This window comes from Sparus aurata, chromosome 21, assembly GCF_900880675.1.
Source record: "Sparus aurata chromosome 21, fSpaAur1.1, whole genome shotgun sequence".
In the NCBI taxonomy this organism is placed as follows: Eukaryota; Metazoa; Chordata; class Actinopteri; order Spariformes; family Sparidae; genus Sparus; species Sparus aurata.
The window spans coordinates 34,146,095-34,168,718 of record NC_044207.1 but is presented as its reverse complement, the minus strand read 5'-3'; the positions used below and the strand labels follow the sequence as shown (position 1 = coordinate 34,168,718).

General features: G+C 42.2%; 1 protein-coding gene across 1 annotated transcript in view; it reads left to right on the top strand.

The window, feature by feature from the left end:
* Positions 1-15,653: 15,653 nt before the first annotated feature.
* Positions 15,654-22,624, top strand: part of LOC115572512 (uncharacterized) — a 23,746-nt gene continuing 16,775 nt past the window's right edge. The window contains exon 1 of the mRNA XM_030402659.1: positions 15,654-15,993. Coding sequence (XP_030258519.1) covers positions 15,852-15,993 — 142 coding nt within the window. The 5' untranslated portion in view covers positions 15,654-15,851. The remainder of the gene's footprint in view (positions 15,994-22,624) is intronic.

Here is a 22,624-nt window from a genome sequence, read left to right as displayed (position 1 = left end):
GTAAAATATCATTTAACTCTCTCAGCTTTTACACCAGAATCATTCAGTGTGTGTTGACAGCAGTTTCACACCTTCACATGAGTGTTTTAGAGTTTGTAAGTCAGAGAAAAACAGCCGTGAAACTTAAAAACAGGCTTCATGCCACAACAACATGTCACATTTGGAGCTGTGTGAGTGAAGCACAGACAGCTGCACTGATACAAACTGAAGCTAGAAGCTGACTGACAGGAGATCAGTGGCTCAGTGGGGTTAACCAGGTGAACTGTTGGAAACTGACCACTGATTGAGACGGACACACGACTCTGACGGCTCTGACAGCAGCTCTCTGATCAGCTGGAACCTCATTATGAGACCTGAGGTGAACCAACATGGATGCTCCACTTCAGCTTCACTAAACAACAAGACGACTTGTTTGTCTCTGTGGTTTGTGTTTCTGTCTGAGTGGTTTGTGTTCTGTCGCTCTGATCGATGAGAACAGATGAACCACATGTTCCTGTAAATGTTACAGTCGAGGAGTCGCTGCTGCAAATCCTCTCGTGTTCATTTAAACACTTTGAGGGAGAAAAGTTTGTATTTTTCTGAAATTTTATTTTTTACAGGGGAAATTTATGAGATTATGGAAGATTTCAGAAACACCAACAATTAACAGTTGTTTATTTCATTCCCTGCAAAAACTCTTTAACATGAGAAAATCATTTATTATTAATCATGATGTACAAATCATGTATCATCATAAAATATAATAATTTACTACACATTAATATATATATAATCACAGTTTATTAAATTGTGTTTTAGTGGTTACTAAATAAATTAATCAAGTGAAATATGAGAAAATTAACCCTTATACACACTGAGTGATATAAAGTATTATATAGTATATGATTTTTTTCTTCAGGCTGAAAATTAAACATTTCTTTACCCCGTTCCTCGAAATAAACTGAAGTATATTTCATGTACACTGGATGTTTCTGTAGTTTTGTGTGTATATCACAAGTTTTCATGTGTCAGCTGTTACATTCACTAAATATTTAAAAACATTGCATCATGATTAATCTATTATCAGTATTATTTATATGATGGTGAATAAGACAGATGAAGCTGAGACAGTGAGTACTGAGCGCTGTAACTGTTGTAACTGTCATTGTGTTGTTCATGTGAAAAAGTGCAGCTAACGGTGAGGAGGCTGCAGAGCAGAAACCCACACAGCCCGTCTGCTGCAGGAAAGGAAGTGCTGGTTGGCTCTCAACAGTTTTTTATGAGTCCTAATAACCACTGAGAACAGATTCATATCTGCTGCTGTACACACTCATCAACTCCTCTCCCTCTCTGGACTGCTTTGTCTTTTCTCTTGTTGTCTGGAAGCCTTTTTTCCACTGAGCCCTCCACCCACACAAAGTTGAACTGAGGCCAGAGACCAACAGTGACCCCCCACCTGGAGCTCACGTCCATGAATATAATGAAGTACTACCTGTATCAGTATTTATTTTGATTTAGCTCTATTCATTCAGAATATCAGACAAACAGCTGCGACTTTATTTAATGTTTTCTTTTTTTTTTGGATGAAGCTCCAGTGAAAGTTCAGTGAAGCTCATCACAGACCAACAAAAAAAAACTTTTGTTCCTGTCTCTGTTCATATTTCAGTGTTATTTTTATCAACTAAGTTTTTTTTTCCATGTCAGACTTTATGTTTCATCTCCTCACAGATTAAACCATCTTTGTTTAATTGTGTCCATTTCATTCCTGCTCAGTCAGTCAGCATTCTTTGAGGGAAATTTTGGGCTGTTTTGTATTTATTTGGTGGATTTTTCTTGCTGCTGTTCAGACGCCCCTCCATCACAAAATCTCCCTGTAGAGTCAAAGTGACAAAGACTTTGTGAGCAGACTCACTGATCACATATCATCTGCTGTCATAAACATGATCTTTACTTCATTCACTCGTCTCTCCTGATTGAAATCTGCTTCAAATGGAATAACAGCATCAAACCAAAGCAGACAAATGTCAGTGTGTTCCTTTAAGAAGCTGAAGGAACAGTTATGATACATTTCATATCATCTGAAGGGATGTTTGTTCTGTTCTGTGTGTTCTAACTCTGAACACTTGGATCATTTTCACCATGAAACACTGTTGGAAGAATGACAACATGTTGCAGCTGTCTGAGCAGAGAACACATGTGTGACATTACATGTGTCTTTACGCTGTTAGATCGCTGTCACACCAATAAATCAGCTCTTCCACCACGGCTGTGTGACACATTTCAAACTAAAGCTGATCACATGCTGGATTTCTGTGTTTGCTGCTGGTGCTGACATTAAACATCACAGAGAAACACCACCACCCTGTGGTCAGTCACGGGAAGTGCAGGGACATCCACGTGATGCTGATGACGGTCGCCATGACGACACCATGATGCTCCGCCCTCTTATTTTACTGGCCACAAACCCACAGTGACATCTAGTGGATAAAAAACACACAGCAGTAAATGAGGAGTATTACTGGCATTATTGTTGGTACTACTTCTAAAAATACTTCAAATACTTTTTCTACTGCAACTATATTATGAACTATATTATTACTATATTATTCTGCTGCTGCCTGTTACAGTAGATGGTGTCATATTACTCTGACATGTACTATACTAACTATAACTATAGAAGTCTAACTAATCACAGCACTGTGTCACTTCACTTGAGACAGTACTGCAGTATTAGTTGAAGTACATCTCTGCTGGTGGGTACTGTGTGTATTTGTACTGCTTGCCTTGTAAGTTGGAGTTGAATTGCTCTTCTATAGTTTCTATTTTGATTTGTCTTCTTATTGGACACTTTTGACAGACAGAGACAAATGATGTGGTCCTGCTGATAGTTTCATCACATCAGAAAACACTTCTATGTGTCGTTTTAAAGCTCACTTACAAACCACACATTGTCTCTTTTCATTGGGACCACTTTTTGGACCCGACCTCTGCCTGAATACCACCTGTTTCACATCCCAGGAGGGTTTTTACAGGCAGAAGCACAGCTGTGGTGGCTTCACCAGTGTCTCCCATTGTGGCTGACCTCTACATGGAGGAAGTAGAGAGCAGAGCCCTGAGCTCCTTCCAGGGAACAGAACCAGAACCACTGCTTCACATATGAGGAGCACAGCTGGATTTCAACTCTTCTGAAGCCTCCGCTGGCTTCATCTTTACAAACTGACCCTCTGAACTTTATCTGACGTTCTGCTGGAGATCCCAAAGTTTACAACAACACCAAATGTGTCAGGCTGGATTTTGGGGAAATGTGTGTAAAATGATGCAGCAGACATGTTGAAATGTTCCATTTGATGGAGTCTTGGCTTTGAATCTTTCCCTCAGTGAAACATCCTGTAGCTTTAATGAAGAGACTGAACAACAGGAGACACAATAAAGATGTGACACTGTGTGTGGAAAAGGTTTGATGTGTCATAGAAATGAAATGATTCAGTGAAATGACAGAAATGTAAGGGGACGTTTAAGGCTTCAAATCACAGTGGAGGAGTTTTGTGGATTTGTCCTTTTGTCTTTTCATCACAGCTGTTCAACAACAGATAACAGTCTGTGCTACTAAATTCACCACCAACCTGAATGTGTTGCTGCTCACATGAATGTGGGTTTCTATTTCTATCACACGGCAGCTTCAGCCGAGCCGTCGATCGGCAGCGGCGGCCTTATCTGTGAGCCGCAGGGGCTGATGGGAGCTCTGAGGACCTGTTAGAAACCACGTGGCCCTCGTCTGATCTGGCAGCTCGTCCTGGTTTGGCCTCAGCTGCGTCAGAGCGCCACTTCTCCCCAGGTTCACCAGAGGAAACACCACTGCACAAAATGCTTTTCCTCCCAGCTGCTGCTCTGTGCTGTCTGTGTTCAGGTGAGTGTTTCCAGCCAATCAGGAGCCAACAAAGTCCACCTGGAACAAACACTGTCACACTGACCTTCATCTATCTGTCTGCTTCTCTACAGCGCTGGTTGCCATGGCAGCACAGCTGATTCAGGATGATTTAACATTGACCAGGAGAGTTGGTAAACACGTCTCCTTCAGCTGTCGAGGAACTGACCAGTGTTCCAACGACTATGTAGTCTGGTACCAGAAGAAAGACACAGAAACATTCAGAGTGATTCTTGATATTGACAGGAGTAATGGTAACATAGATACGTCGTACAGTACTCATCCTCAGAAAAATGATTTCTCAGCTGTGAATAATCAAAACAGCTGGGAGTTGAAGATCGAGAAAGTTAAACTCCTTCATTCAGCCACCTACTACTGCTCCTGTTATAAGAGTGTTCCCCACAGTGAGAAATGATGCGAGCAGCCTGAACAAAAACCAACAGATGAACAGACGTCAAACAGTGTTTGTGACAGGAAGAGAGCAGTAAACCACAGCCCAGGTTCACATGTTTCACCTCCATCTCAGCCACAGTCACAAACACACTGAACTGAGGGATTTATTTCATATTCTATTTATTTATATTTTCATCAGATATTCCAGCAGGTTTATTGTTGTTTCACACAGAGAGGAAAAAGGAGACAAACACAAACACAATGAGAAAATAAAGAGGAAAATAATTCAATTACAAACTCAAACATAATCCAGATGAATCAGTAAAACAACAAACATACTTCAGAATATTTCAATAAAATGATATCAAACATCATCAAATATTTACAGCCCAACGTCCTGCTGCTGAATAAAGTCCATCCGTCCCTCACAACACTAATGTGCTCTGAATGAAAACACTTCCAGCAGCACTTGTTGTTTAACACCTTTCAGCACATTTCACCACATCATTTCACTTTAGGACATTTTAAAAGACAAATCTTGGACACGTCGGTCTGTGTACTTTGCAGCAATTTGATTTCTTTTTTGAAGTCGAAAAACAAAAAACGACACCAAAACACTTGATCTGATCCTGAGACCAGCGTAGTCATCCCGATCACATCCATGGAGCTGACTGGTGATCTATACCACTGCATGAAAAGTGGGGTTTTCATCAGTAAGCGGCACTGTAGATTGTCGTGAAAGTTCAGGTTTATGACTGCACACATCAATTTGCAGGCAACACCGAAAACTGCTGTGAATTGTTGGAAATTGACGTGTTGCTTGGCAGTTGTCTCCCCATGACCCCCCTCCAGCTAATTTCAGGGGAGGCTTTAACATGTAAATAAAAATGCTGTGAGCTACATAAATGCAAATAGGGTGACATTTTTCTAAAGGGTTTAAAAAAATCTCTGGTATAAATAGATCAGGCACAGTAAGCCTAATTATAGACTCTTAAATTGTAGCTTGAATTGTTTTATTTCATTAACATAAGCTAGATTAATTACTGTGAATGTCATTAGCAATGGCCAATGTTTCAACAGTTAGTTTCAATCAGGCTTTGCAACAAAGGTAAAATGTGCATTCCATGCTAACAACATCACAGTCTCCTAGAGCTCAACCACTGTGCATAGTGGCATGACTACAGTGACCTTTTCTTTGGTCTTGATTAATGCACAGTGGATGTGTTAACCACACATCTCCCAGCAATGCACTCAACAGGCAGAAATGATGCTGGGTATGACGTGTCTGTTCCTTGCAAGCTCCAAACTTCTGTTGGCTTTCCATAAAAATGTCTGTCCAGATGGGGGTGAAGCCAGGAAACTTGCACAATAAGATGTCTGAAAGCAGTAACTTTTGACACAACATCAACAACCATAAACTGCTTTATAATGGCTGGTCGTAGTTCTGCTAGTGCAGGAGTGCCCTACCAGTTGATCGGACTGATCCCAAGTGGACCGTGAGGGGTGAAGAAAAAAGTAATAAAAGAGGTGGAAAAGGAAGCGGACGCAATTTTGAAAAATGAAAATAAGCTGGCGTGGGGTGTGAGAGTTCTGGGAATTCTGGGAACACGCTCATATGAAATATAAATACTTCTCATTTTGAAATGATACGTTTCTTCAAATTGTTCGGGTCACCTGTCGGGTATCCGCGGGTACCTGAACCCATGCAGGACTCTGCTTTGAGTGTTTCCCACCCGGCATGCCCCGGCAGAGGAGAAGCTCACAATGGTTAAACAGCTGTTTTGTGAAGTATTCAGCCTCTTTACCGCGGTCTCAGAACCACCTGGCTCCATTTCTTAACTGGGTAAATGAAGCCTTTTGCTAACAAGTTTAATTTGTCTCAGTCAGCAGGTACATGTTTAGATTAACAGAAGGACACTGAGGAAACATGTTGAAAAAAACACACAGTTCTCAACGTCATGATCTCTACCATCACGATTCTTTTGGATCTGCAATGCTGTCGTGCTGTGTAAAGGCCCCCACACACCGTCCAGACTCAAACCAACAGCTAACTGCCTTTATCCGACCACTTCGTTGCCTCCTGTCTGACCTGTTCGGTAGAAAAGTTGCACTGAACACACCGCTTCGACGTGCTGCCAACTCCACAGTAGCGTGTACGTTCTGCGCTTGCACGAGATGCATTAAGCCTCCTTAACAGCGGGTGGCGCTAATCTCCTGCCAGTACTCTAAAATATGAAAACAGGACATGAAGGAACGGAGTACATAGAAAAATGAAGCGCACACAGTATTCCAGCGCTCCCATACATGTGCTGATTCGCTAGCACATCGCCAATCAGAATGGTCTTACAGCTAGCACACAACCAATCAGAGTATCCAATGGCTCAGATGACCAACAGCCAACCTCCTCAGACTTCGCAAGCTGAATCGGAGTGGACGCTGTCCGCGCTGTTCCAAAAGCTTCCAACGCAGCAGAACACACCAAACAGATTTCTTCCCGAACTCGTCCGACTCTCCCAAAGCGCTTCCGAAAACACACCGGGCCAACATTTTCAGGCTTAAAATGTCTCAATGGTCGGGTGAACAAACAAAGGCATAGAAATGGCCAGTCCCTGTGTGAAAAGGGCTACTGTGAGGTGAGAACATATGAGGTGAGAATTCGCCGGTGCAGGAACAGTATCTGTGTTTAGATTTGCTCAGCATCGCCTTGTTTGACAGATGAACAAGGAGACTGTACTCTTTGTGTCCAGAGAGGCCAGACGGACAAAAATGTACAAGTCAGTGGTAGTTTGAACAATGTGTATTAAAGTTGGGGTCGGTCAGAGCCACACTTTCTCAGGTGTGTGCTTTATGCTAACATTAGCAGCTACACAATGCAACAGCTTTTTCATCAGCCCTTTTTAGATAGAAAAGGTGGCACATTTGCTGCAAGGTAAAGGCTCTAATGTGCTGCCCTGTCTTTCTAAAAGGGAGGTGTAATATTCCTTCTTTTCCAAAAGCAGCTCACATGAATGTGGGTTTCTATTTCTATCACACGGCAGCTTCAGCCGAGCCGTCGATCAGCAGCGGCGGCCTTATCTGTGAGCCGCAGGGGCTGATGGGAGCTCTGAGGACCTGTTAGAAACCACGTGGCCCTCGTTTGATCTGGCAGCTCGTCCTGGTTTGGCCTCAGCTGCGTCAGAGCGCCACTTCTCCCCAGGTTCACCAGAGGAAACACCACTGCACAAAATGCTTTTCCTCCCAGCTGCTGCTCTGTGCTGTCTGTGTTCAGGTGAGTGTTTCCAGCCAATCAGGAGCCAACAAAGTCCACCTGGAACAAACACTGTCACACTGACCTTCATCTATCTGTCTGCTTCTCTACAGCGCTGGTTGCCATGGCAGCACAGCTGCTTCAGGAGGATTTAACATTGACCAGGAGAGTTGATGGAGACGTCTCCTTCAGCTGTCGAGGAACTGACCAGTGTGACAGCGGCTGGCCAAATGTAGTCTGGTACCAGAAGAAAGACACAGAAACATTCACAAGAATTCTGTATCATGACAGAACCAGTTGTAACATAGATCACAGGTACGATCATCCTCAGATAAATGATTTCTCAGTTGTGAAAAATCAGAATGGCTGCGAGTTGAAGATCCAGAAAGTTAAACTCCTTCATTCAGCCACCTACTACTGCTACTGTTATAAATATGATGCCCACAGTGAGAAATGATGCGAGCAGCCTGAACAAAAACCAACAGATGAACAGACGTCAAACAGTGTTTGTGACAGGAAGAGAGCAGTAAACCACAGCCCAGGTTCACATGTTTCACCTCCATCTCAGCCACAGTCACAAACACACTGAACTGAGGGATTTATTTCATATTCTATTTATTTATATTTTTGTTAGCGACATGAGGGTTATTACTACGTTATACACCAGATACCAACAACGCCACCTTGGGTTAGGGCCCGTACTAAAGGTCAGTTATTACCTTCAGAACGAAAAGGACACTCAGGTTCGTTTACTCAGGGAGGGAGAGAGACGGAGTTCGATGATCATACACAATACTTTATTATTAAAAGCAAACACAAGGTTGGCACAACAGAAGAGAAGGGAGCCCAACTAAAAAGGGGGAAACTAGTCTGAGGCTTACCGGCTGGAGGAGGGGTTTGGTAGGGGAATTGACATCCAAAAGAAAGAGAACACCCCACACACACACAGCAAAAAGTGATGTGCAAGCAAAGAATATCTTGAAAAAGGGATCACAGAGCACACAGGGGACCACCACCACCCAGGAGAACCACCACCACCACTGTCGGCCTTCAGCACTAAGGGGAGAGGAAAAACGCGATTAAAAGAAGCTCAAAATTAAGGAACAAGCAATCTTTTATAATGTGTACAAATAAATGTAAATGATCAATTAATAAACTTATGTCAAGCTTGGGGGGTTAAAGGGGGGACTATGGAAAGGGGAAGGTGGACCCAAATGCAGTTACAAACGAGAGGCAAGGATATGGGGAACAAAAGGCGAGCTTTATTAACAAAAGCTGAATTTCAAAAAAACCAAGGGAGTCAAAAGTCAAAGTAACAAAAGAAAGCAAGGCAAAGTAGCAACAAAAACAGCAAGACAAAGTACAAATCAAAGGCAAAGTTCAAATCAAGAATGAAAATGGCAAAATCCAAAATCCGAAAACACATACCAGAGACGGGGGAACAAGGGACAGACAGGAGCAGGAGCAGGAGCAGGAACATGGACGGGAGCATGGACGAGACAGACGCTTACAAGAACAATGACCAGACAAGGAGTGAAGGGAACACAGAGACTAAATACACAAACACTGATGACAAGACGAGGAACAGGTGAGGTGGACCAACAGGTGAGATAACGAAGGGGAGGAGCACATGAAGGGACCAGGGCAATGGACAGAGGGAGCCAGAGGGAACATAGGAAAAAACACAGGAGAACTTAAAGGACACATGAGGGCATGGGAAAAACAAGACACAAGACAAGATACAGAGACATGGAAATCAAATACAAGAAAACACAAGACAAAACCAGACAAGAACACAACAAACAGATTTACAGTCATGACAACTTAAGTGTTAAATTAGGTTCATAAATCAAACAAAAGAAACAAAAGAGTCTCTGGCCAGAGATATCAACTCAACAATTAACCAGTTTTAACAGTTTCAACTCAAATTGATCAAATTAACAACAGAAATTCAACCAGTAAACAGAGTAAATAGGTAAACAATTAAACCAAACCTTGCCAGATTGCACTTAAAAACAGTCACACACAAACACACGTATGGAATTAGCAGTTTATGTGAGTGGCTGAGAATTCTGGTAAACTCGTCGCATCCAGTACAAGTGACAGCCACACACATACACACACGAAGCAGCAGGAAAAAGGCTGATGACATGCGGCCGACCGGACCAGAACCAGGCCGTCGGAGCAGCAGCAGCAAAGCAGCAGCAGAGCAGCGGGGAAGCAGCGGTAGCCAGGTAGCAGCAGCCAAGTAACGTTAGCCATGATTGATCAGCTGTAAAACAAAGTTTTGAGAGAAAGTATTTTTTCATAGAACATTAAGAAATATAAATTTGAATTTTTTTAAATCATTTCTTAGAAAAAAAAATCTCTCTCAAAATACTTTTTTTAAACTCTCAATATATATTTTAGCTATCAGTGTGTAAACATTTTCTCTCAAAAAAAAGTGTTTCTCTCAAAACGTTTTTCTTCTCTCTCCAAACCTAAGTCTTTGTTTTCGATGCAGTTTCTTGCTCTCATGTCAAGATTTTGCTCACGCTGTGAAAATGACGTCATGGGCGGGGCCGCGTTCCTATTGGCCCGTCGGGTGAGAATCATCTTGGGAGGTGTGGTTTGAGAATTCCGTCTGGAGAGGGTTCCTCGACCGTGTCCGCTAACCAGGAAAAACATTCCGATCACCCTGCTCATCGATCCATGTCATGTATATGTATGTTCATTTTGACGTGGCTTGAACTCTACTATTCCACACGGAGATGCCGATCTGCGACCTGCAAACCAATGTTAGACGAGCGCTGCAGAGCACAGTGACAGTGTAGGTGAACGTGCCGATGCCTGTCCGAAAAAACGCAACTGTCAATAGATCGTCCAAAAGTGCATGTTGACGGTCTCATATCTTTGTCATGAATGTCTGTACTCACAAACAACTCATGGGTGAAGCAGTCTGAGGCATTTGTCCACACCGAGCGGCCCAAAAGCAGCGTGGAGACGCTGTTAGCTGTGGCGCTGAGTGCGCAGCGTCCAGGTTACCTTAGCCTCTTTCACCGAACACCGAAAACTGCCGTGAATTGTCAGAAATTGACGTGGGCCTTGCTTGGCAGTTGTCCCCCCATGACCCCCCTCCCAATGAGTCTAGGGGAGGCTTTAACATGCAAATGAAAATACTGTGAGCTATACAAATGCAAATCAGGGAGTTTTACCCCAGGTGACCTTTTTCTAAAAGGTGTTAACTTCATTTTAAGATAATCAGGCTCAGTATAGCTTAATTATAGACTAAATTTTAGCTCGAATTGATTTATCTGATGAAAGTATGCTGGATATATTACTGTGTATGTCATTAGCAATGGCCAATGTTGTGTAAAAAGGATACACACATTTTGTTTTTGCTTTAACTTTCTTAAGTTAAAGATAAAACGCCAGTTGTTAAGAAGTCCAAATTTGCATGAAATATTTTGAGATAAATAAGATATCAAAATGTATAAATAATTTCTGTTTAAAATGTGTGACTTTAAAATCTAATTTCATAGGTTCTGAATGTATAAAATAAGTTAAAGTAATTCTTATTAAGTGTGAGATTTCATGACCTTTAAGAGTTTTACACTTCCGGGTTGACGTGCGCGTCATTGACGAGGAAGAAGGAGCGGAGAGAGATCAACTCGGAGTAGTTTAACCTGGAGTTAAGCGCGTGCACCACGAGTATAAAAAGACAGCATCAATGGAGCCCCGATTCGACCAGTCACCATGGCAACGGGGAAGAGGAGGGCTACGTTTTTCACCCCAATGGAATTGGAAATATTAATGCGCTCAAACGGTGAGTTTGAGCACGTTTTTAGAAGGATGTGTAACACCGCTGCAGCAAAAGAGAGGAAGACAGCGTGGGAGAACATTCGTGCTCGGGTCAGTGCGTAAGTTTAAATGTAGTCCTTTGCAATCACAATAATATTACAGGGGGAAACTTGAGTGGTAGCCTATTAATTTATTTCATTTAGGTGCAATCCCGCGGGGGAGAAGCGCACTTGGCTGCAATTTAAGATGAAACATAAAAACATTAAACCTCGGCATAATCTCATGAGGGTACCTCATTTTAATCATGTTTTACATTGTAAAGAAAATATTAAGTGGCTGTTTGACTGTACAGTTGTTTTATCCCCAACATAAAGCTGTTTTCACACACATAAATGTCTTCTCATCTATATCATGTTCTGTTAAATAATTAAGCCTATTTAAACTAACACAGACTTCTACTCAGCCAACAGAAATAAAGCAGATGCCTGTAAAACGGGTGGTGGCCCAGCACCTCCACCTCTAACGGAGGCAGAGGAGCTGAAAATGATAAAGATGGGTAGTAGCTGTTTCAGGGCGAGGCACACTTTTCTGACCGCTCTGCATACAGTTGCCTTGCTCAAGTGCTTTGCATCTCCGACGTTGTATAAAGAAACTCCCATTTGCAAAAAAACCCAGCGCAACATACAATATCTGCTGGGATGTGAGAGCATGACTTTGGTTGGTAATGTTGGAAATGTAAGGACGGATCAGGTTGTGTATGTAAATGATGGACTGTGACGTGAAACGGTACCTCTCAAAAAGATAATTGTCTGGAAATGCAAGAACATCTATGCGCGGTCTGATAATCATCTCCCGACGAATATTTAATTCTCTGCGCAGTAATGCTGCGCCTTCATCCACGGGATCATTATCAACAGGACATGTCATGGTAGTGAAAATAGTCGCCACCTAATATAATTTCTAATGTAGGCCTACTGACTGAGACTACAGACGGCAGAACTATACTACGCCAAAACTCGCCTGCTGACTGAATGAATGAGGAAATCAAATACTGTGTGTGGCTGAAAGAGGGCGGAGACAGAGAGAAACTCGAGGTTTGTTGAGAAGAACCTGGTCCCAACCAGCTTAGGTTCATAGAGTATGTTACCATGGTAACTGACCGAGAGTTTAAGTTACCTCACTCTGTGAAACAGGCCAGAGTTACTCCTCTTTCTCTGGTTTGAGTTACCTCCCTTTGTGAAACGGAAAACTCAGAGTTTCCCTCATTTCAGGGTTAACAGACTCAGAGTTTTCACTAAACCTGCTTTGTGAAACGGACCCCAGATGTCTGAGGAGGAAGATGATGGGTGTCTGGATGGAGCCAGGAGCTCAACAAGCTCTGTGCCGCGCTGCAGTCGAGATTAGAGGCGATTCCGACGTACAGAGCGACGCACCACAGACGTCTGCCCAATGGATCATATTCAGACAGAAGGCCGGCAGTTACCTAACGTTACAGCTCTGAGGCGGCAGTCAGACACTTCACGGTGCTGCAGGATTTTGGGCTTCTCGTGAGCTTCCTGTTTGTTGTGTGGGCAGATTATGCACATAGTTGTGGTGTGTTTGTGTTTGTGCTAATAAAGCTCTTTCTTAGAATAAACAGCACCTTCCTATATATATATATATATATATATATATATATATATATATATATATATATGTATATATATATATATATATATTCCTCCGCGAGTTCCACATACGTCATGGTTCGTTTCCGTCAGTATGTGGCGCAGAGGAACGCGATGTTCACAGGCTGTAAATTGTCGTTAACTGCCGAAAATTAGGGAGATTTCTGGGCGTTTACGGGGACGAAAATCCCACTTTTCACGCAGTGCCAGCCGCATACATCGTTATTAAGCTGAAGCCAAGTCGATGTGAAAACTGTTCACTGTCATACAGCCTGCTCGTCAAACAGTCTGCAGAGTATGTTGACATCCAGCCCAAACTCAGCGTGAGGTCAGTCAGCAATAGGAACGTGGCCCCACCCGTGACATCATTTTCACAGTGAGAGCAGCATGAAATGGAAATATTCAGGTAACAGGTGGACAGAGGATGCTGTCAGCACAGCTCTTACACACCTGGATCAGCCCAACATGTATGTAAGAACACTGTTTGTGGTCTTCAGCTCAGCATTCAACACGGTCATCCCCCTCAAACTGAGCAACCTGGGCTTAGACAGTTCACTGTGCACATGGATACTGGACTTTCTTAGTAACAGACCACAAAACATCAGGATGGGAGGCCGCACATCATCCACTCTCATCCTGAACACTGGCACACCACAGGGATGTGTCCTCATCCTCCTCCTCTACTCCCTCTTCACCCATGACTGCTCCTCCATCCACCCCACCAACACCATCGTCAGATTTGCTGATGACACGACCATAGTAGGACTGATAACAAATAACAAAGAGTCAGTCTACAGGGAGGAGATTCAGCATCTAACAGAGTGGTGCTCAGACAATATCCTGGATTTAAACACCCCAAAATCCAAGGAACTGATTGTGGATTTCTGTAAATCCAAACACACAGAGCTCTCTGCCCTCTACATACATGGAGAGGAGGTAGAGAGCTTTACGTTCCTTGGGGTTCACATCTCGGCCGACCTCACCTGGAGAACTCACATCTCTCATCAGGTGGGGAAGGCCCAACAGAAACTTTACTTCCTCTGGAAGCTAAAGCATGCTCACCTCCCTCAACACCTGCTGACCAACTTCTATCAGTCAGTGATAGAAAACTTCCTGACCTGCTGCTGCACAACACGGGACAGGACGGACCTGCAGCGGGTGGTGTCATCGGGATGACAGCGGATGTCATCGGGACAACACTACCCCCTCTCAGAGACATTTACACTGGCCGAACTCAAAAGAGGCCCAGCTGTATTGTTAAGGACTCACTCACCCTGGACATTACCTGTTCTTCACCCTGCCCTCTGTGAAGACATTTAGATCTAACAGATCTGAAACAAACAGACTGAAGAACAGTTTTTCTCCCACAGGCAGTAGCCCCATTCAGACTGCCGTTTGGTAGCAGGGATCTGCACTAATTCTCCGCCTCTGCCTCTGTGTGAATGTCTCGGAAGCAGTGAGGGGTGAAATTTTGCTCCGGTGGTATCAGAGGTGCAGTATTGGCAAACAGAACAAGTGTGAATGGATGTGCTGGCTGGGCGTATAGAGGGTGTCAATCGGACAGTCTGATAACTACACAGGTCCTTCACTCAACTAAATACAGAGAAATGTCCCACAAATCAACATTACCAAACAAAGGTAACGGTCTTTGGCAACTTTTTATATCGCTTTTCCAGTGTGACGACAGCTCAAAGCGCTGTGCAATACATGCCACATTCACCCATTCACACACTGATGGAGGAGGCTGCCATGCAAGGCACCAACTGCTCATCAGGAGCAATTTGGGGTTCAGTATCTTGCTCAAGGACACTTCGACATGCAGCTAGGGGGAGCTGAGATTCGAACCAGTGACCTTCCGATCACTAGACGACCCGCTCTACCCACTGATCCACAGCCACCTGTGTGAAGAATATATATAAAATACCGCAGATATACGAGGAGAAGCGTCTGTCCTCCCACCTGTTCTACCAAGTCTTCGTCACATTTCCATCCGAAATCAGCATTCACTGATGGAGGTTATGTAATTATATAATTTAGAGTGAAAAACGTAACTTTGTCACTTTCCAGGATGTTTGGTGGGTCAGAATCTCAATCACTGCACATTATAACAGCATCCATATGATTATAAACTATCCGCGAGATTACATTGACAGGGGGACACCTGGGAAACGCCTTGAAAAATATCTATTCTTCTAGAGTGAGTCAGCTGAATTTAAACTGAACATTCCCAACACAATAGTTTTATTAATTGCACATTATCAGGCCCAGTGCCACTGTCCTTTATTAGCTCTAACATAAGCTGGAGCTGGTGGAGCTGTCAGAGTCAGGAAAACAAGAGGTTACAGAACCACAGCCACAGGAGACTGATTCAGCACAGGAACTGGAGACAGCTGCAGCTCAGCTCAGACAGGTTGCTGCAGAACAGGAACAGAGGACTGCTGCAAGGCAGAGCAGGAGGCCTGCAGCTGGAGGTCTGGACGGGGATCAGGAAAGACCGCCGGTCCGGCTCTGGAGCCAGTCTGCTGACCTGCAGACAAGGAAGCAGGAACAGGTGTCGACTGGGCCGCCGACTGAGGACCAGGAACTGGTGGACCTGCTGGTGGAGCTAGATAACAAGTCAGAATCAACAAAGTCAATGAATGAAGTTCATCCTCTGGGGACCAAGAATGTCTGTAGAAAAATGTCATGTCAGTCCATCCATCCATCCTTTGGTCCAGGTCCAATCCATGTGGACTAAAGTAGTGGAGCGACAGACATTAGCATCCACAGAGCAACACTGCTAGTGTGTCTAAAAAGACAATAAAAGAAGAGACAGTCATGTTGATATGAACATTAGAGAAACACATCATGGAGCTGAAACATGATCCTGCTTCATCATTTGGACTCGTTCACCTCAGCCGACACGTTCAACAGCACACAGGTTTTTGTATTACTCTGTCTCACTGTGGGAGGAACATATGGATACTACATCTTTGGCTCTGGAACTAAACTGGTTGTAACAGGTAAGAATAAAGCTTCATTTTCCTTCAGTTGTTTAATGAACAAGTGTAAAATGTGTTTTTAATGAGTTTCTGCTGCTTCAGGCTTTGCATGTTAGTTTGTTCATAATTAGTAGAGAATTCTTGCAGCCGTGCAGCTATTGTTCCATAAAAAGGTTCATAACTCCTGAAAAGATGTTTAAATCTCACTGCACAGCTGAAGTTCTTCTTTATTTCTGCAGGAGATCAAACTGATTCATAGAGAAAAAGTTTGATATTGACAATGTTACAAATATACAGTATTTGATCCTCTCAGTAATTCAGCACCATCTCTTGTTTTTATAAAGCAACATCATATATGATATTAAACATCATTTAATATATGTCAGTAAATGTATTTGATAAACATATAACTTTAAATATGTTGTATACTATAATTAATAATTCATTATTAAATAGTCAAGCTGACCTTATGACAGTTGTATTTGATACAATGGTACAAATGTCTTTATGTTTAAAATATATTAATACATGAAAACAAACAGATACTCAATATATGACAATAAATATAGAATATACAAATTACACTAAAATATAAAAATCATTATTTATTTGAAAAATAATATATTATGATATACAATGGCGCATGATAATGTGTACTTTTTATGTTGATTGACTTTTAAATAAGTAATATGTAATAACACATATATTCATCATTAATTTCACATATAATTTAAACAAAAAAAATTAATTCCAAACCGAATGTAAAATAATTAGAATTCAATGCTTTAGCATGTGATGGTAAATACTGTGTGTGACATACTGTTTTTATTATGACATATTATGTTATATTATATTATATTATATTATATTATATTATCAAATTTAATTAAATAAAATCTGAAGTTCCTGTAAAGGATCAATAAATTATCACCTTTCTTCAGATTACATTACGAAGCACTTACTATAGATATTTAACATATCTGAACATTTCATTGTAATTGTCTATAAATGTAAAAATACTAAGAAAAAATTATGATATCATTGATGAATGATTTGCTTTTCTTTATCAGCTGGACTAAAGTACACGCTGGTACATCTGTAATGTATTGGACATGTAATAACTCTTCATATGAACTTAAATATATATTTTATTGTAAAATATACATGAACAAAATATTTAAAGCAACTTTTACATTTTGTAAACGAACATTGTCATCATGATAACATTTTCATATCGTGAAAACAACAAAGTTGTACATTCTTTTATATTGAATGACATGTTGTTTACATTAGTCACATGAAAACGTGTATTTGTAATAATGTAGTAGGAGTAAATATTTATGAAAATCATGACATCCCAGATGTATTTTTAAAAGTATTTATAATACGTGGTGAATAATGTCAACATTCAAATGTCAGCGCGTATTAAACTTGAGGGTAAATATGTCCTTTATTATAATCTGTCTTTTATCATGATACAGATGAAGATTTTCCATTGTATGAAAATATGATGTTATATTATTATTAGTAAGAGTCATAATAATGATGAATGTGCACATTGAAAGAAAGAAGTGCTGAACACATGATGTTGTTTGTCCCCATATAACATATGATGACATGACATGATGAGTGTGTTTGATGTGCAGGTGAATCCAGTCTATGTGTTGAACTTGTGCTGTATTGATGAGTAGTTTAGTGATCAGAGTCCATGTAGTTTCCAGGATCACACTGAATGCAGTGCAGTGCTGGAAGCTGCTGTTGACTGTGTCAATGTGTGTCTGTGCTGCTTGTTGCTGCTGTCAAGCTTCAAATGAGAAGGTAGTGAAGCCCGTGGTGAGCGTGTACCCAGCAGCATCCAGAGCCCACCTGGAGGGGAGGAGCTCCCTGCTGTGTGTGGCCTCAGCCATGTTTCCTCCTCTGGTCCGCTTCTCCTGGGAAAGACAGGAGGATCAGGAGCCATGGCTCCCTGCTGAGGGAGAGCAGCTGGAGCTCAGAGAGTCGGGACGCACCGCCGCCATCTTGCTGGTTGACGGGAACGCTACCTGCGCGTATAAATACCGCTGCTCCGTCCAGCACGAGGGGGGCACAGTGGAGGCCCAAACAGAACAAGGTAATGAAGGCTTGGTGACTGTGTTCAGCAGTGATTCAGCTTCATGTGGAGACGCTGTCAAAGAGAGCAGAGGAGCAGAGGACTGACATTTCTTTTGGTCTCGTTTTCCAGCAGTTTTCCAGCAGCTCCAGCACCAGGTGAAGCTGCTCTGTGTGCTCTACACAGTGCTGATAGTGAAGAGTCTGGTGTACTGCTTTGGACTCTCTCTGCTGAGGATCCTCTGAAACAAGGGACCGTCCACCAACTGCTCACATGCTGACTGACTGTTTTCTGCTCGCCTTTTCTCACCATCAAATCTCATCAGTTCGTCTCATTGATCACTTTGATCAGCACTCACAAATGTCAGTGTTCATGTTTTGTGGTTGGTTGTAAAATGTATCTTTTGATGCACAGGTTAGATTCAGTCATCCTACATATATAAATACATATATACACATATATATCTGCAGTGACTGAGTATAAATTCTGTGCTATAGTGTTATTTTCATCCTCTAGTTTATTTCCACTTTGAATTGTGACTTGTATAATAATAGAACATGAAGCTGAATCATTAGCTGTCTGCTAGATATTGATTGTTTTTGTATTTTTCTCTTCTTGTCTTTCTTTTTAATACATTATGCAGAGTGTGGCAGCTTTGTTCAATTCTTTCAGTGTAACATTCTCAATAAAGTGAAAAATCACAGTGTGTGTTTTAGAAACAGTCTTGTTTTTATGGATTTCAGTTTGTCTTCAGAGCAAATCATCAGAAACAGAATCAACTTCATGGACCATGTATGTTGACGCCTACAAGTCATTTGACTCTGGTTGTAATTAGCTCTCAATAAACTTTCACACAGCAGCAAGAACAAATGTAGAGGAAGATGTGAATATTAGCATACAGCTAAACAAGGACAACAAAGCTAAAGAAAGAGAAGCAAACAGAAACATATAGCTATTATGTACAAGTCAGTAGGTGTGGCTGTGCCACCAGGTTCAGTGCTGAGCCCCTTTTATAATTGTGTCAGTGTGGATGTCAAACTCTACGCTGATGACACTGTTGTTTACACACATGAACAAACAGCAGAGCGAGCTGCTTTCAAGCTACAACTGCTATAAAATGATCACACAGCAGCTTCATCAGTCGCCTTCCAAGTTGGTGTCAGGCTGCAGAAACTGTCAGTAAACTGTCACCTTTACAGAATCAATCAAACAGTATCAACACCTCTTTTATTTCAGCTTCTCAGCTCCCAGGTTTGTCTCCCAGGTGAATAAGACAGATGGAAGCTGAGACAGTGAGTACTGAGCGCTGTAACTGTTGTAACTGTCATTGTGTTGTTCATGTGAAAAAGTGCAGCTAACGGTGAGGAGGCTGCAGAGCAGAAACCCACACAGCCCGTCTGCTGCAGGAAAGGAAGTGCTGGTTGGCTCTCAACAGTTTTTTATGAGTCCTAATAACCACTGAGAACAGATTCATATCTGCTGCTGTACACACTCATCAACTCCTCTCCCTCTCTGGACTGCTTTGTCTTTTCTCTTGTTGTCTGGAAGCCTTTTTTCCACTGAGCCCTCCACCCACACAAAGTTGAAACTGAGCCCAGAGACCAACAGTGACCCCCCACCTGGAGCTCACGTCCATGAATATAATGAAGTACTACCTGTATTAGTATTTATTTTCCTTTAGCTCTATTCATTCAGAATATCAGACAAACAGCTGCGTCTTTATTTAATGTTTCCTGTAAATGTTTTTTTCAGATGAAGCTCCAGTGAAAGTTCAGTGAAGCTCATCGCAGACCAACAAATAAAACTTTTGTTCCTGTCTCCGTTCATAGTTCAGTGTTATTTTTATCAGTTAAACTAATTTTTTTTCCATGTCAGACTTTATGTGTTATCTCCTCACAGATTAAACCATCTTTGTTTAATTGTGTCCATTTCATTCCTGCTCAGTCAGTCAGCATTCTTTGGGGGAAACTTTGGGCTGTTTTTTATTTATTTGATGGATTTTTCTTGCTGCTGTTCAGACGCCCCTCCATCACAAAATCTCCCTGTAGAGTCAAAGTGACAAAGACTTTGTGAGCAGACTCACTGATCACATATCATCTGCTGTCATAAACATGATCTTTACTTCATTCACTCGTCTCTCCTGATTGAAATCTGCTTGAAATGGAATAACAGCGTCAAACCAAAGCAGACAAATGTCAGTGTGTTCCTTTAAGAAGCTGAAGGAACAGTTATGATACATTGCATATATCTGAAGGGATGTTTGTTCTGTTCTGGGTGTTCTAACTCTGAACACTTGGATCATTTTCACCATGAAACACTGTTGGAAGAATGACAACATGTTGCAGCTGTCTCAGCAGACAACACATGTGTGACATTACATGTGTTTTTACGCTGTTAGATCGCTGTCACACCAATAAATCAGCTCTTCCACCACGGCTGTGTGACACATTTCAAACTAAAGCTGATCACATGCTGGATTTCTGTGTTTGCTGCTGGTGCTGACATTAAACATCACAGAGAAACACCACCACCCTGTGGTCAGTCACGGGAAGTGCAGGGACATCCACGTGATGCTGATGACGGTCGCCATGACGACACCATGACGCTCCCGCCCTCTTATTTTACTGGCGACAAACCCACAGTGACATCTAGTGATAAAAAACACACAGCAGTAAATGAGGAGTATTACTGGCATTATTGTTGGTACTACTTCTAAAAATACTTCAAATACTTTTTCTACTGCAACTATATTATGAACTTAATTACTATATTATTCTGCTGCTGCCTGTTACAGTAGATGGTGTCATTACTCTGACATGTACTATACTAACTATAACTATAGAAGTCTAACTAATCACAGCACTGTGTCACTTCACTTGAGACAGTACTGCAGTATTAGTTGAAGTACATCTCTGCTGGTGGGTACTGTGTGTATTTGTACTGCTTGCCTTGTAAGTTGGAGTTGAATTGCTCTTCTATAGTTTCTATTTTGATTTGTCTTCTTATTGGACACTTTTGACAGACAGAGACAAATGATGTGGTCCTGCTGATAGTTTCATCACATCAGAAAACACTTCTATGTGTCGTTTTAAAGCTCACTTACAAACCACACATTGTCTCTTTTCATTGGGACCACTTTTTGGACCCGACCTCTGCCTGAATACCACCTGTTTCACATCCCAGGAGGGTTTTTACAGGCAGAAGCACAGCTGTGGTGGCTTCACCAGTGTCTCCCATTGTGGCTGACCTCTACATGGAGGAAGTAGAGAGCAGAGCCCTGAGCTCCTTCCAGGGAACAGAACCAGAACCACTGCTTCACATATGAGGAGCACAGCTGGATTTCAACTCTTCTGAAGCCTCCGCTGGCTTCGTCTTTACAAACTGACCCTCTGAACTTTATCTGACGTTCTGCTGGAGATCCCAAAGTTTACAACAACCAAATGTGTCAGGCTGGATTTTGGGGAAATGTGTGTAAAATGATGCAGCAGACATGTTGAAATGTTCCATTTGATGGAGTCTTGGCTTTGAATCTTTCCCTCAGTGAAACATCCTGTAGCTTTAATGAAGAGACTGAACAACAGGAGACACAATAAAGATGTGACACTGTGTGTGGAAAAGGTTTGATGTGTCATAGAAATGAAATGATTCAGTGAAATGACAGAAATGTAAGGGGACGTTTAAGGCTTCAAATCACAGTGGAGGAGTTTTGTGGATTTGTCCTTTTGTCTTTTCATCACAGCTGTTCAACAACAGATAACAGTCTGTGCTACTAAATTCACCACCAACCTGAATGTGTTGCTGCTCACATGAATGTGGGTTTCTATTTCTATCACACGGCAGCTTCAGCCGAGCCGTCGATCGGCAGCGGCGGCCTTATCTGTGAGCCGCAGGGGCTGATGGGAGCTCTGAGGACCTGTTAGAAACCACGTGGCCCTCGTCTGATCTGGCAGCTCGTCCTGGTTTGGCCTCAGCTGCGTCAGAGCGCCACTTCTCCCCAGGTTCACCAGAGGAAACACCACTGCACAAAATGCTTTTCCTCCCAGCTGCTGCTCTGTGCTGTCTGTGTTCAGGTGAGTGTTTCCAGCCAATCAGGAGCCAACAAAGTCCACCTGGAACAAACACTGTCACACTGACCTTCATCTATCTGTCTGCTTCTCTACAGCGCTGGTTGCCATGGCAGCACAGCTGATTCAGGAGGATTTAACATTGACCAGGAGAGTTGATGGAGACGTCTCCTTCAGCTGTCGAGGAACTGACCAGTGTGACAGCAGCTATGTATCTGGTACCAGAAGAAAGACACAGAAACATTCACAGTGATTTTGATATTGACAGGAGTATGTAAATAGATAAGTCGTACAGTATCATCCTCAGAAAAATGATTTCTCAGCTGTGAAATCAAACAGCTGGGTTGAAGATCCAGAAAGTTAAACTCCTTCATTCAGCCACCTACTACTGCTCCTGTTATAAAGATCCCACAGTGAGAAATGATGCGAGCAGCCTGAACAAAAACCAACAGATGAACAGACGTCAAACAGTGTTTGTGACAGGAAGAGAGCAGTAAAA